General features: G+C 41.8%; 1 protein-coding gene across 3 annotated transcripts in view; it reads right to left on the bottom strand.

The window, feature by feature from the left end:
• Nucleotides 1-15733, bottom strand: part of OSBPL1A (oxysterol binding protein like 1A) — a 1891697-nt gene that overhangs the window by 372672 nt on the left and 1503292 nt on the right. For all 3 annotated transcript variants that reach the window (XM_078687412.1, XM_078687413.1, XM_078687414.1), the window contains 2 exons: nucleotides 13794-13901; nucleotides 13617-13706 (listed from right to left, as the gene is read on the bottom strand). In XM_078687412.1, coding sequence (XP_078543538.1) covers nucleotides 13617-13706; nucleotides 13794-13901 — 198 coding nt within the window. The remainder of the gene's footprint in view (nucleotides 1-13616; nucleotides 13707-13793; nucleotides 13902-15733) is intronic.

Here is a 15733-nt window from a genome sequence, read left to right as displayed (position 1 = left end):
ACCATTAATAAACATTTTACAAAGGTAGCATTCATGGCTATATCATTTGATTGAAGACAACATTTCAGGGCTTGCCTGCATGATCGTATTCCGCGTACAATAAAAGGGACTTTAAGTAGTTTTGTCCTTTCATTTCGCAGTCCCAGACAAATACAGAGCAAGTGGACAATATTCTCCTTTCCGATGTTAGATGGTCAACATATTAAACTCCTTTCAGAGATTTTCCAAGGCGGGAGGTGGCAGTTTCCCGGAAGGATTCCAAATCTTGCTTTGAGAAGGATTTGTTTGTTGTTTCCGGACCATGGTATTTCTAAATAGTCTTGTACCTTCTTTGTTTTATATCCATTTATTATTGGCCAGGCATATTTTCTTTTTGTCAGACTATCTTTATCATTTAAAATTGATAGTTGATTTGACGTTCTATTAATTATTTTCTTAAAGGAAGCGTTAGTTATGGTATTATTCCAAATTGCGGTGACTGCAAACTCTTCTATAGCCTCTTTAAGAAAAATCCATGGTGTTGCCTTTGTATTATTACTTATCTCCTTCTATAATAATTGAGAGATTTGGTTATCTTGATCATTTTTAATCCGGTTCCAGGTTTTAATAACGTGTCCCTTCCTCGCATAATATTGGTTGGTTAAACCAAACTCAAGTCTAATTTGGGCTGGTGAGGTATTTGTTGGGAGATGAAATAGTAATTTGTATGTTTTAGATACAGCATTATTGATTGTTTCCGTATCCCTTCCTATTAACGACTCACTGCCGTATGTGATTGTTGGTAGTAATCTTGCCACTATAACCTTTAAAAATGGCCCATATGTGAGGTTGCCCAGCGATCTCTGCAAGATTCTAAATGTGGCTGTTAAGGAGTTGGACTTCCTCTGAATATCTTTTATTTGCGGCTGGTAACTACCCTTCTCATCAAAAAGTACGCCCAGGTACTTATATACTTCAACCTGTTCTAGTTTGATGTTTTCCATATACCAATTAAATTTTTTTCTTAATTTTTTGCTCTTTGCGACAATTGTGATCTTTGTTTTAGTTTCATTGATCACCATCCCATTTTCCCTTGCGTAGGTACATGTTCCAGAAATTAGTCGCTGCAGCCCAATTTTTGTTTGGCTTAGCAGGATGGCATCGTCGGCATACAGTAAGTTTGAAATATGCCTATCCGCTAATTTCGGGGGGGGGGAGCATTTAATTCATCTAAAGTCCCCGACAGATCTGCCAAGAATAAATTAAAAAGAAGGGGGGCCAGTACACAGCCTTGTTTTAATCCTTCGTTGGCTATGATTTCCTTCGACAGTGTTTGCCCATCCCCATCCTTACCCTAACCCAAGTTTTGCTATACAATAGCTGGTTCATTTTCAGTAGGGCCGTTGGAATGTTCTTTTCTCTGAGCTTTTTCCACAGTAAGTTCCTTTGAACACAATCGAAGGCTGATTTAAAATCAACTAAACAAAGATAGAAGGGCTGTTTAAGACTAATTGACTTGTCCATTATTAGAGATAAAGCCAAGATGTTTGTTGATGTCCCCAATCCTTTAATAAAGCCTGTTTGATTCAGTGGCAGGATCTTACTTTCTGTTGCCCAGTCACTCAACTCATTCAGTAAGACCCTAGCAAACAACTTGGCATCTGTATCTTGAAGTGTGATGAGCCTGTAATTTTCTGCAAGCGCCCAGTTCCCTTTTTTGTTAAATTGGCGTTATTAATGATCCTCGCCATGACCCCGGGATAACGCCTTTTTTAATAACTTCATTAAATACCTTTTCTAAATGTGCTGCCCATAGATCTGGATTCTCTTTGAATAGGGCAAAAGGGATACCATTGGTCCTGGTGCTCCATCTTTCTGTTTTATACTTAATTTTCTTAGTTGATCCTTTGTTACTACAATTGGGGTTTCCATATCTCCATCGTGTGTATCTGTCGGTTGGGATTCAATTTTCTCTATTGTCATACTATTTTGGTTTAAATGTTTTTTAAGAAATGTCACCCATTCCTGCTCAGTTAGAACGGAGGAAACAACCCTTTTATTTGGTCTAGCCAGACCATTTATAATTTTCCAGAACTCTCTTGTGTTTATCGGTTTGCTTGCGTGGTATATTTTTGCCCAGAGTGCTTGTTTTGCCTGATTTTTCTCATCCCATATTAATTTCCTTAGATTTTGATTCGCAGCTTTCAGTTTGCCTGATGTTTCCTCGTTAGGAATAGTTTTCTTGATTTGCCTTATCATCCTATTCCGTGCTCTTTTTAGTTTAGCAATGGTATATGGCAGGTTTATGTATAATTTGTTTTCCTTTTGATCATCATTTTGATTACTTTTATCCCGTCGCAGCTGAGGTTGGGGTTTGAACCAGCATCATGGTAAATTTTACCCATTGTTCTATTGAGGTTTCAGATCTTTCATTGAAGCATAATTCTATTATTTGGCTAACTTGATCATTCATCACATCCTTGTTCTTAATAGTCCAAATTAGTTTTTTATAGTTTACTGTTCCAATATGACCCGGGACAGTTTCATATGGTTGATTTGTCTTATTCATTAAGTTAATCGTTATCTGCTGGCAGTGATCACTATCCCTTACTTTCCTTATTTGATATGCAATGATATTATGGAAGGCATTAAGAGATATCATTGTGTAGTCAATCCTTGACCTTGACTTGTTCTTAAAATATGTATACGCTGGAGGTGAATCTTCTTTAAATCGACCATTTAATATACGCAGGCCCATCGCTTCCATAACTTTGACAAAGGATATTGCAGTTTTATTACTATACGACAAGCTTTCTTTTCCTAAGTCCTGTTGTGGGATAGACCATTGATAATCCTGTGTTTGAGAGGTGTCATCCCTTGTGAAGGATGGCTTTAAGTTAAGGTTAAAGTCCCCAGACACAATAAAATCCGCTAGAGGCTCTGACAGCATTAAATCCATGAGAAGGTTATACAGTATGCCACAAGTTGACTCCCTACTTGGGCCTGTTGGCTGATAATAGACATTAATCAAATATACAAACTTTAATTCCAGTTTTGATGTTTTATATTTCAACTTAATTATTAAAATATTAGCACTTTTTGACTCGAGTCGTTCATGTTCAACCTGTAAGTCCATGGAAACGAAAATTGCTAGCCCTCTGCTGGGACGGCCAAATTTGTGTTTTTTATTTGCATGCTCAAAATAACCTTTGAATCCATGAAGAACAAATGGTTTGGTTTCCCGCGTTTCTTGTAAAAAAATAATCTGAGAGGGGAGCAATATTGAGCCTATATGAGCATTGTGAACCTTTGCTCCAAACCCATTTATATTCCATGAACACAATCGGACAGGACCTATCTCATCTACTTTGTCTGTGGAGCACCTATTGATATTAAATCATTGTTCCTTATTACTGTGTAGTGACTTGGTAATCCATTTTTAATTTATTACAGGGTTTTTGCCCATATCCTTTTGAGACAACCATTCTCCTTGTTTATTGGGTGATTTTCCTCGGGCATTTTTTAGTACTGGTGCTATTTGTCTGTCTATTTTTGGCTGTTTGGTATTTTCTTCATCAATGAGCGGTGTTGAATAAACCTTTGGGCCTTGTTTCATAATTAATATACCCCAAGCTTTGAATGCGTGTTGTTCTGTCAAAATCAATTCCGCTATTACCGGGGAGTTTAATGTAATTAAAGTGGGAGCATGTGAATTCTCGTTTCCTGACAAATTCAATAGAATGGATATCCTTACTCACTATCTTCGAGAGGGATGGAATTGACTTGAATAGTCTGAGTATATTGCCTCGATTCAGGGTATCTTGCCTACCTCTAGATTAAAATTCTGGTTTAAAGATAATTTGTACTTTGTTATTTGGTGAATAATTGTCCTGCGGGAGGTTTTCATTTGATGACTTTGATTTGAAGGTAATTCTTTTTACCCCTTCACTACTTTCTATAACCAACTCGTCCCATTCTAAATTTTTAGAATTGTCTTTGTGTTCCTCAGTTATACTGGATTTGATTGATAATTCTGGTTTTTCACCAGCGTGTTGATATTGCTGGTTTGTTGTATTTATTACTACTTTTATTGGGGTTTTATCCTTCCTTCTTTGGTGACTGTTGGTTAATGGAACTGTCTTCTTCCTCCCATTCGAGTATCTCTTCCTCCAACTGAGGCGAACAATCCATGGTCCTTTTATCCTCCTGCTGTTCCTTTATTTTCCATACCTCCGGCTGTATTTTTTGGTCTTTAATCACCCGTTCACCTTTAAGTTCTAGATTCCTTCTACCGGTATTTTTTTCGCTCTCTTTTTGCTTTGTTTTGGCGCATTTTTCATGAACAAATCCCTTGGTTAAGTTTTGTTCAAATAATGGGAAGTATTTGTTAGTTCCAATCATATTCGATATTACTACCTTTTTTCCTTCATTAGTTAATCCTAGTTCCTGACTGTTTAAATCTAAGATTATCTTATGTTTTTGATCTACAGCACTATCTTTCCCTATCTCGTATCTATTCCCATCTATGGTTATCTGGTCTTCATCTGTTTGTATTGTAACACACTTTTTAGTTATTATTTGTTTCCTCGCTTTCCTTAGTTTTTTCTTTTGACGTTTGGACAGCTTATTGGAGCCATTTATATTATGTTTCTTAGCTGCCTGATCTTCCTTTATTTCAGCATTAATAGTTTCGTCCCTTATAGAGTCCATTGATTGATCATTGAATGTGTGTTTGTCCATTATTCGATGTTCTTCACTAGATACTACTGTTTTTTTTTTGTATACATTTGTAGATAATATTTCTTTCTGGCCCGTATCATTTTCTTTGAGACTGGTAAATTCATTTTCAAACTTATTATTTATTTTGTTGTTTTTACTGTTACTGTTGTCTTCCTTATTATCATAATTTTTACCTTTTTTCATTTCCATGCTTCGTTTAGTGTCTTCTTTTGTACTGGTCAGAACCTCTGGTATTGTGGCAAGTTTATCTATGATTGGTGAATAGATTTGTTCTGTAGATAATTTCTCATTCTCTATCTGGGCCCTAATTATCAATCCATTTAGTTGAGCAATTTTATTGTCAATCCCTACAACTGTATTTGCCATTGTTTTTAGCAGTTCAATTTGTATATCCATTTTGCTGGATTGGTATTGTAACGCTTCTAAAGTAAGAGTCGATGTTTGGTAAAAAATATCCCAACTTATTTCGAAATTTGGTTGTTTTATTCCCAATTGGTTATTTTGGGTAGTTTTCTGATTTTGGGGGTTATTCTTTATAGCTGTGGTTTGTGTTGCCATGTTGTTGTCACGGGTATTTTCTGTAGAAATATATATTCCACCAAGCTTATCCTTCATTTTTTCATCTAATCCATTATTTCGAAACCTCCCTTTATCTTCGTCTCCTGTTAGATTGCCATGACCTATGCCTTGATGTTCAGTGTCCTCATGTATATCACATCCCTCTTTATGTTCGTAATTATTCTGAAGATTTAGCGAGTTTTCATCGAGTGGTATGTGTAACCTTTTATTTATTACTACACTTACTTCTATAGGTATCTTTAGGTGTTTTTGTTCTTTCATACACTCCTGAGTAATTTGGTTGTTTTCGTTAATGTTGCACTTGGTATTTGTGGTACAGTCACTTATTTCCTTGTTCACTACCTCCGGTGTACTGGTTTGAGAGTTACACTTCCAGTGTTGTAAGCATTTCTGTATACTCAGTTTATTGATTATTTCACTGGCAATTGGCTTAATTGGGGTCTGTAAGTTTGCATTTTCTCCCTCAAACTGTTTTGTCATCAACACCCCCGTCGGATCCTTCAAAAATGAGAATTTCTCTGGTATTTTACCTGACTTCTCGAACATCCTCGCTATTGGGGAGATTAACGACTGGTTTGGTTCAAATATATTTGAATTAACCTTTTTCGCTATCCTTGATTGTTGCATTTTCTTTGTGCGTTTAACCGCTATTCCTGTTGTTCTCTCCTTACCAGAACGCATAGTTCACCAGGATCACCAATATCCCCAATCAAATCACTTTTGTTCTCCTCCAACTTATCCAACTTATCACTAATTCTCCAAATTTGGGCAAAAGGAATGAGGGAATGAAGAATTACTGGTCTTTACAGTCCCCGTATCAGCTTACTCCACCTCCCCAGCCTGTGTACTCCTCTCCCCCACAGATTCGGTCATTTAAATCTAAAGATCTAAAGATATTAATGTACCTTTTGAATTAACAAGCAACCAGACAACTGCAGGATCCGGGAACACCAGCCGTCGGGGTCAAGCAGTGGAGGCTGGTAGAGACCGCGTGGCGTTAAACGTTTAGGCGATCAGCATTCTCCACTCTCCTCTCTTTCACTGGGCCGCCGCTCCTGTAGCACCTGTAGCTTCTGTTGCTTCTGTTGCGGCCGCATTCGCGGTGAGACGCTGGAGAGCTGGGGCGGCACGGTCAAGCCCCTTACTTCTTACTCGCACAGCTCAACTGACCACTGGCACTGGCAGCCAGCAGCAAAACACGGACTGGAGACAGGTAAAGATTCTAGATGCTGGACAACTGCTGTTTCTGAAATGCTCCTTCAGCTGTGGAGCCTCGCTAGAGTCACTCCCTCACTGCAATCCCCCACTGCCTTCCGAACTGTCACAAAGCTTTCCAAGAGCTCCTGTGCCCCCAGCTGTCTGCTTGCAGTAAAGCCTGCAAAGAGCCTCGCAGAGCAGAACCTCGCAGAGGCTCCCGACGCTACTGGGCGGCTCCTGTTTTTTGCCCGCTGCTAAGGACACTGCGAACTCAGGCGGCCTCCTGCGCTCTCGCCCCCCCCCCCCCGCGCTCCGCACCTCACTGCCCAGGGGGGGCAGGGTACACGTTTCTGCCGCGTTCAACTCCACAGGCGGCTTCAAATCCACGTTCAAGTCCGGCAGAGGTAGCCGTGTTACACAGGCGGCTTCTACCACGTTTCACAAGCGGCTTGTGCCGCGATTCAAAATCCAGGCGGCGCATAGAATCTGTAGAATCCCGATGTTTAGAGCCACAATCCTCGGCAGTCCATCAGCAGGACTCTCTGCTAGCACACCAGCCTGCCACACGCCGAAAGCACCATTGTTGGAGAAGGGGCAGCGATCACCTCGGCAGAGCACAGCAATCCCTTTAGGGGCTCGGCAAGGTAGAGGATGGGCAGAGGTGGGTGAAAGCAGGTAAAGCACCAGGTCGGTGGTAAGGCACTTTGGTAGGGATCGCGCCGTTTCACAGGCTGTGCAGGTTCAATTCGCCTTGGATGAAGCGGAGCTCATTCAAGCCGCAGCCATCGCTCTCGGCTGCTAGCCACGCCCTTCAGTATGGTGTTTTAATGTATTTTTAACCTCCATAATGCCAGAGGTGGACAGGATGTTCAAAGCACTTTGCACTTTATATCGCATGAGTAACTTGCTTTGTATTAACGTAACCATATTATATTAAAACTGATTATTTATTATATTGGGATTGTGCCCATTTTGTATTAGCTTTTAATTGTTAATAGTGCAAATTTATAACGCGTTTACTGTTCTCATAGCGATAATGTCGATTGTCCTTAAAAGCTGCTAAGTGTTAATTGTTTACATCAGGCCTTATGCCAAAGGTATGCACTTTCTGTCAAGCTGTCTTTATCTATTGTACCTGTAACAGCAGTACCATAATGTACATTTTTTTAATGAAATCAGATCTACATGTTTTAAATGGATAATTGACTCTTAATAAATTGTTTTTATCTTGTTATGTATAATTTGTGTGCTTTTATGGTTGTTTGCTTCAACCGAATAAAGCTAATTTTGAATTGAATTGAATTGACTCTTGTACTACGACGAACCTGAAGAGCCACCCACAGGAAAGCCCTTAAGTACCCTAGGGAAAGGGTTGGAACGATTCAGGGGTCCCTCTCAGAGGAGGGGCTGGACAGAGGGTAGGATACTGTCATGTCCTTTGTTCAGTTTCGCGCCAGAGTGGCAGCCAAGGAGTATGCAAGGAGGGCACCAAATGTGCTCTTCAAAGCAGTCTGGTGGCCCTGGCAAGCACCCCACTCCAGCCCAATACATTAAGTCCTGTCTCGGACGTTGCCACACCTCCCTGTGACAGAAAACCTTTTGTTCTAGCTTCCTCTGCTCAAGCTCAGCTCAGCAGAAGCAGGGCAGAAACGTGTCTGTGGTTGGCAGCAGCACTAGCTTGCTGTTAGACCCTGAAAGGCTGGTACCGGGAATAGGTGGGGAGTTCTCTAGTACATGGGATCCTACATCAAATACTTGAATCGGTGTTGGGGTAGGATTCAAACATGTTTGGTATCCGTTTCGGTGCAGCCAATATATAGTTAGACATCTCCTACTGACTTGATGTCCATTATATGTATTAAATGGCTGCCCGTACTTACAAAGCCTGGAGAATTGGCTACAGGGTTTGTAGGGGTGTCCTGCTCATTCATGGGCACCCTCACACTTATAACCAAGCACCCTGCCCTCAGGACTGAAGAGCCTACCATGGGGAGACTTATAGGTTTTAAGTGTAGGGACCTCAGATATATGGAAACTTATATCTGCTGTGAGAGGTACAAGCGCCAACTCACACAGGCTGCAATGGATGCCTGTAGTCACAGTTTAAGTGGTCTCCCTTGAGTGGCACAATATATGCTGCAGCCCAGGGGAGACCCCAGGTGTACCTTTGTCCTGGGTACCTCCGTACCATATACTAAGGAACTTAGAAGGGTACACCTGTAGCCAATTGGGAAGGGACAGTACTTACCACTGTCGAATGTAGGGAGAAAGCACAGTGACTTGAATCCTGATTAGCAGGATCCCAGTCAGACTACTCATACATCAGAATAACACAGCAAATAGTGGGGGCAACCATAAAAGAAGATCCTACTTTCCTACAGCCATCTATTTATATCAGGGTGAGGAATGAGCTCTCTGAATCAGGAACAGTTGGCAGGGGAACACGTCTGGGATGCTTCCTGTTGCCCCTTCTCTTTGCACTGGCAATTGAGCCTCTCACACGACTGATACGCAACAAGATGGAGCCTTGGGGAATCAGGGTGGGCGGCTCTACCCATAGTCTCATTATATGCTGATAATGCACTGGTGTATGTTCACTTTCTCGGTAAGTCTGTCCCACTGTTGTTGAGGCTGGAGAGCTCCTTTGGAGGTGCCTCGGGCCTGAGGGTCAACGCCTGGAAATCGCTACAGTTTCCTTTAGCGGGATTGATTGGGAAAAGTTCAGATCAGTTTCCGAACTTTGGACTTCAGTGGGAATTGGACGGGTTCAGATACCTTGGGATCTGGGTGACTTATACTGAGACCCAACATCAGCACCACAGTGTTGACAGGGTTCTACAGGACTCACTAACTCCATTCAATTCTGGAATTTCCTCTTTCAGTGATGGGGACATCTGCCATAGAAAAAATTATCTTCCACGTTGTTTTAGACCTTGTCCAAAATGTGCTCTTCCCGCTGAGAGAGGTTTTTTCTGTAAGCTGGATAACCTATTGAGCTCTCCCCCATGGGCCGAGAGGTGAAGCAGGGTTTCACTGGTGACTCAAGAGGGACCTGGAAGAGGGTGGACTTGCTATCCCTGCTTTGCGGTCAGTACTATTATTATGATGTGCACCTACAGCATGCGGCGAGATGGTACTATTATTATGCTGCACACCTACAGTATGCCGCGAGATGGCTCACTGACACTTATAACTATTAAAAACGACTGCAGCATTTCGGATGGATAAATGACTGATGGGCCATGGAGGGTACAGAGAAGCATTATACACAAAATCAAACGTGAGGCAGCTCACATGCCCACTGCTTTTACTGTCGCCATATGGCACACTACCACTGCTAAATTGGGCTGGAAAAATAAATTGACACAAATGACACCACTATGGCATGCTGACATATCGGGAAATTTAAGTAGATGTAGTGGGGTTGATAAATTGGACATAATTGGCATATCGCAAGTTAGTGACCATTAAGAAGGGTAAAATATCAATCTCCATCGAACAACAAATAGATTACAAATTATCCGCTACCAAAACCTTCCAATATTTACAAATACGCCATGCCCTACTAGAAGCAACTAAAGAATTGAAGGCCACCCCACTGGAGGAGAGATTACTGGCAGATCCCATGCTGAGCAAAGCAATCTCCCTCACGTATCGTAAGATAATTAATAACTTATCAGACCCGTTGACTCACCTATATAAGCGTTGGCAGACTGACGTGGGAGATTTTGAGGACGAGGACTGGCGCAATGCGTTATCCTACCCGTGCAAGGTGGCTATACCGGCAAGGTTGCGTTTGGTCCAATTGAAAATTTTACATTGCACACAGATCACATGCACGACACTTGTCAAAATGGGCCATAGAAACTCAACAGACTGTAGAAGGCGTTGCGGGGAGGTGGGTATGTTTTACCACATACTCTGGGAATGCCACTTGATACAGAGTTAGTGGGATGCAATGAACCACATTGTGAACGAAGTGAGTGGGAATGCTCTAACATTATCTCCCAAGACATGTCTCCTAAACATTTTGGACGCCACTGACCTCAACCATATGGATCAGCTGGGGGCAGCCAACGGTTTCACAATTGCAAAGCGTAACATCGCTCGTAAATGGGGAGTTTCAGATCCACCAACGATCGTAGAATGGAAACGGGATGTTGATTGGTTTATGTTGGCTGAACGTGCAGTCTATACAAGTAGAGGCTGCCCCAAAAAATGGTATAAGATATGGGGGAAATGGAATGCATATTGAGGTGACATTTGTTCCTCCCCCTACGAGCAGAGGCATGGGCTGGACTGGTTAAATGTGTGACAAATCCTGAAATGAGGGAAGGGGGGGGGGAGGACATGGGTGGGATATTCAGTATTGGATTGTAATTATCTGTAGTTGATTTGAATGTGATGCACAAACTTGTATTGTATCGACACTTTCTTACAATAAATACAAAAGTTTAAAAAAAAAGAAAAACGACTGGTGGGGGCTGGGGGAGATGGTGTCTCTCTGCCACAAGTATTGATGCGAGGGGGCAGATCAGAGCATCCGGTTTCATACCTAATTTGCACCACGGCAGGGATCCGTGACAGGGTGGTGCAGAAGGTTGTACGGCGGGCTCCCTTCAGTAGGGAGCTACGGTGTGTGACTTAGTTCCCTTTAGTAACATAGATGGGCATATATATGTGGAAAATAGGGGGTCCCCCAGAATGAGTTTCCTAATTCAGGGCGAGAAAGCATATTTGGTCCAACAATAGAATCAGGTCCTACTTAAACTGACGAACTGTCATGATGATATATAAATATTTTGAATCCATGTCATGAAAGGAAGCATCTTTAAATATAGCGTTATACCCCCTGAGTTCTCTGTGGGATATAGTGGAAATGGATTCAACTTCACAAGCACGCTCCAGTTACTAAAAACTTCGGAAAGTTGCTGGGTGGCAAACAAGACTTGATTAAGATATGGCATCTATAGATCACGAGGTAGGTCAAGGTGTTGCCCTGACAAATGACGAATATATTAGTGCCCGTTAAGTGGTGATATATCATTCACTGTGCAGCTATGCATGTACTGCGCCCAAGATAAAGTGCCGAGCCAGTGAGCAGTGATGAAACATTCAATTGTGAGCTTAGCGTCTCCTATTTAGGTGATCGAGCGGCCACCGTCTCCATTTCTATGGTTCTTTGGTATCCGCTGTGGCGGTGCAGTGCGTTGTGATAAAAACCCTCCTTCGTGGATTCGAAATATTTATATATCATCACAACAGTTCGCCAGTGAATGTATTTAAGTAGGCAGTGATTCTATTGTCGGACCAACATTCGCATTCGCAAGCAATTCCATTTCCTCCCCTCTTTTTTTATAATTTCGACTATTCATCTAAGACTTATGGCTACCTGAAGAAGGCGTCCCGCCGAAACGCACGTAGATTCTAATCATGTTAGCCATTCTCTCTTTTGGATATTCGTTTAAAAACATTTGAAATGGTTTACTTTATCTTGATTTTGAGTGTGTTATCTATAACCCTCTGGCTGGTATACATTTTGTATCAAATTTGTCATTTGTTACCCGATTGTTTATAGTTTACAAATTGTATTTTGTATGCACTTTATTGTCTATTTATGAGCTTCAATGTTATATAAAATATAAAATATAAATTATATATATATATATATATATATATATATATATATATATATATAACATTGATACATATCAGGTTTTTTCAATAAAAGAAAATATTTTGGAATAATCACCTTTCTGGTCACATATTGTTATTGCATAGTATAGGTCCACCTTTTTAACCGTTCCCTAAATGTTTATTTTCAAATATAGATGGGCATATATCCATGGAGCAATGGAGCGAGGGAGTATGCCAGGTTGCGGGGGACATTTATCCAGGAGAAACATTTATTACTTTTCAGGAAACGCAGGGCCCTTTTGAGATCGGTTCTGTGCATTTTTTTCCATTATGCCAAATTAGAAAGTGTCGCAAGGGAGATCTGGAGGGAGTTCCCCTTGGTGCCTTGTCCCTCTGGAGTTCCTCATTCGTTAGGTGACGGGCGACACTTGATCACACTTTTCTACAAAGTGATCATGGGTGACAAGAAACACAAACGGTATGTAGCTCAAGCAACCTGGGAAAGGGATCTAGAAATGCCCATCTCCGATTCCGACTGGCAGAAGGCTGCAGAATTGGTCGGCACAGTATCATGCACTAATAGATTTAAGGTCCTTTATTTCCATTGTTTTACACCGTACGTATGTCTCACCCTATAAACTGAACAAGATGGACCCCAACAGAGGGGCGAAATGTGTGCGTTGCGGTGAGGAAGGGGTGTTCTTTATCCACCTGGTTTAGAAGCATATTCAGGTCCAGGATTAATGGGGTCATGTGCTGCCTTGCATGGAGAAAGGTATGGGTCTAAGAATCCCCAGAACTCAGCTGGCTACATTCATGTCTGTGGGCAAGATGGTCAGAGCAAGGAGGTGGAAAATTTCATACAAACCTGCTCAGCTGGTCCTCCTACTGGCAATGTGCCGGGTAGCTACTAGGTAGCTAGGCGCTGGGATGCTGTTGTTAGACATTTGGGTAAGGGACTTGATGGAATGGAGGATGGTAGAGGAACACGATAAAAACTGTCACGTACGGACAAAGGGACGGCCGATGAGATATTACTGTAGGCCTAATTGTTAGTCACGTTTCAAGAGGATAGGGAATCGAACTCTGGCTCTGACACAGTGAGTGATCTGTAAGAACTGTAAGAACTGATAAGTTGATGATTACATGTGACGACTGAATGAGTATTAATTTTGCTTTAGATTGTATAACTGCAGGTCATTGAATAAAAGGGAGTCAAACCTAACAATCTATGTACTTTCATGCAGCTCAATGGTGACCGCTGCCTGGATTTGTATCACGCTCCCTACCATCATTGAGGTCAAATATGCAATTGATAGGAGTTTGTGTATGGAACGAATCTTTTGCACTGTATGTTTTCTTTTTTTCTTATGATTGAAAATCAATGAAAATACAGTTTTAAAATAAAAAAATAAAGTAACCTGATTCAGATGTCATTAAAGGCTACTGTCAATTGGGCATTTAAAACAGTTGGATATACTTGCCTTTTGTCTTGAATGTAGCCTTCTACTTTGTGTAACTCCTTTCCAAAAAGACCACATGGCTTGAAGTTCAAAATGCATTTCTCTCCAGTCCTGAAAAGAGAGAGAACCGTAATTATCTCTGGGCTCATGAGAAAAAGGCTGTGAATTAAAGTATTACAACGAAGACCAGACACTCACTTGTGATTGGTTATTTCTACATTGCCATATTGCTCAATCCAGAGTTTACCCACTATGATGTTGTGTACACAGCAGGTCGGATTTGACCACGTGTAGGCTTCATTGTGCCTGTGAAGCAACGCAACAACTATTAAAATCATTAACCTTTAAAACAAAGAAAGAATAAAAGACCATCACCATACCCTCTTATCCAACCTTACATGGCAACCCAACATGACTGAAAGCACTGCGTGGCTTTAGAAAATTGTTCGCAGCAGAGACCAGTAGTTCAATGTTTTACCTAGTAAAAACACTTTTGGGTTGTATGAACCTTTTTGTGTACAACATTTTTAAAACAATTGCCACCTCTGAGGGAGGCCATGGCAATAAGTATCCAATGTCTTGAAAGCACAGGGCTAGCTAAGGATGCCCTTTCCATTCCAAGAGTGCTACATGTTATGGTGAAAATACCTCTAAACGGACCTTATAATAAAATATATACTTTGCAAATTAACTGCACATTTTATACCATTTGCATTGTTGGTTAAAACTATGTAACGTAAGACCACTTCTTACAATACATAAACAAACGTGCCCACTGTTTTGTTCCGGTTGGTGGGAGGAGAATCGTGCCTACACTTGAATCCTCAAAACAGGAACAAATTTGCAATCACCTGTAAAAGGTCGTAAGGTTATGGCAGATGTTGACCATTAAGCCTAGTGTAATTTCAAGCTTTTGTTCAGTAAGTCTCGACAAAAGGACACAAGTACAAGCCTAAACAAGGTGGCAAGGGCTGTGAGGGAGGCAGATGGGGCACAGCATGCCGCCTGTCTGGAAGTGACGAAATAATAACCAAAAGCACACTATCTACCATCAAACTAAGTACGAGTCATTATAGCATACCCTTCTTTTAAAGGAAATGCCTTTTTACCATACCATTACAGACATGGTGAAAAATAGGGTCTGTTAAGATGAGTTGCAAAGTGGCACATCGAGGCCGCATGGACTACTGGGCTCCTAAGGAGTTGGAATTAGAGACAGAGCCCAGCTGAAGCAGGAAACTTAGTCTCTGTGAGACACTGCATTCTGGGCTTACAGCTTCCGCACTATTGTCCAGTGAGTGAAAACCTAAATCTGCCAGGAGTGGTATGGGCAGAAAAACGTACAGGAAGCCATAGATCCACTTAGAACAAAAAGCGACTCAAAGCGAGAGCTGCCTTGGAAACTCTGACGGGCAGAACTGCGGAAATTGTGCGTTCCTTGAAGCGGCGAATAGATCTAACCAAGACTCTCCCCACTGCTGAAAGAGACCTTGCACCACCTCCAGATGGAGACACAATTCGTGATCTGCTAGGCATCTGCAGCTGAGCTTGTCCGCACTGGCTTTTAGGGAGCGCACCAGATGATAAGCCTCAAGGGAAATGCCCTGACGTTCCAGCCCTGTCCTGAGATGCAGGGCCTCCTGACAAAGGGTCAACGACCCCTTCCAGCCCGGTTTATTACTGTACCACAGTGGTGGTGTCCGTGAACACCTGCACTAGCCTTCCCTTGAAGGATGGTAGAAAGGCATTTAAGGCCATTCATCACCACCCCCTTTTCTGAATCGTTTTTGGCCACTATAGGTGTGGCAGGGTATACTCAGACATGAGTCCCTTTCTCACTGCTCCATCAGGATTCAAGCAAGCCGGGCCGAAGAGGCTGAAATGCCAGAAACCGGTCCCCGGTAGCTTGTATCCTTTCTGGTGAAGAATTGGCTTGGTAGTTTGGTCTGCCCTGTTCCCATGATGCACTGGGCCAGGTACAGACTAATTTGCATATAGCCAGGTTCTGAGCTGGGATGGGGCAGTGAGATAAATAACGGTGATGGATCAAGCCCTGATCTTTGGACTGGGTAAGAGTGGTCTGCTTAATTCAGACACTCTGTTCATCACCACCCCCTTTTCTGAATCGTTTTTGGCCA

The sequence above is a fragment of the Lissotriton helveticus genome, chromosome 4_1 (assembly GCF_964261635.1).
Source record: "Lissotriton helveticus chromosome 4_1, aLisHel1.1, whole genome shotgun sequence".
In the NCBI taxonomy this organism is placed as follows: domain Eukaryota; kingdom Metazoa; phylum Chordata; class Amphibia; order Caudata; family Salamandridae; genus Lissotriton; species Lissotriton helveticus.
Note: the sequence above shows the minus strand (reverse complement) of the source record. Positions and strands in the feature narration are given on the sequence as shown.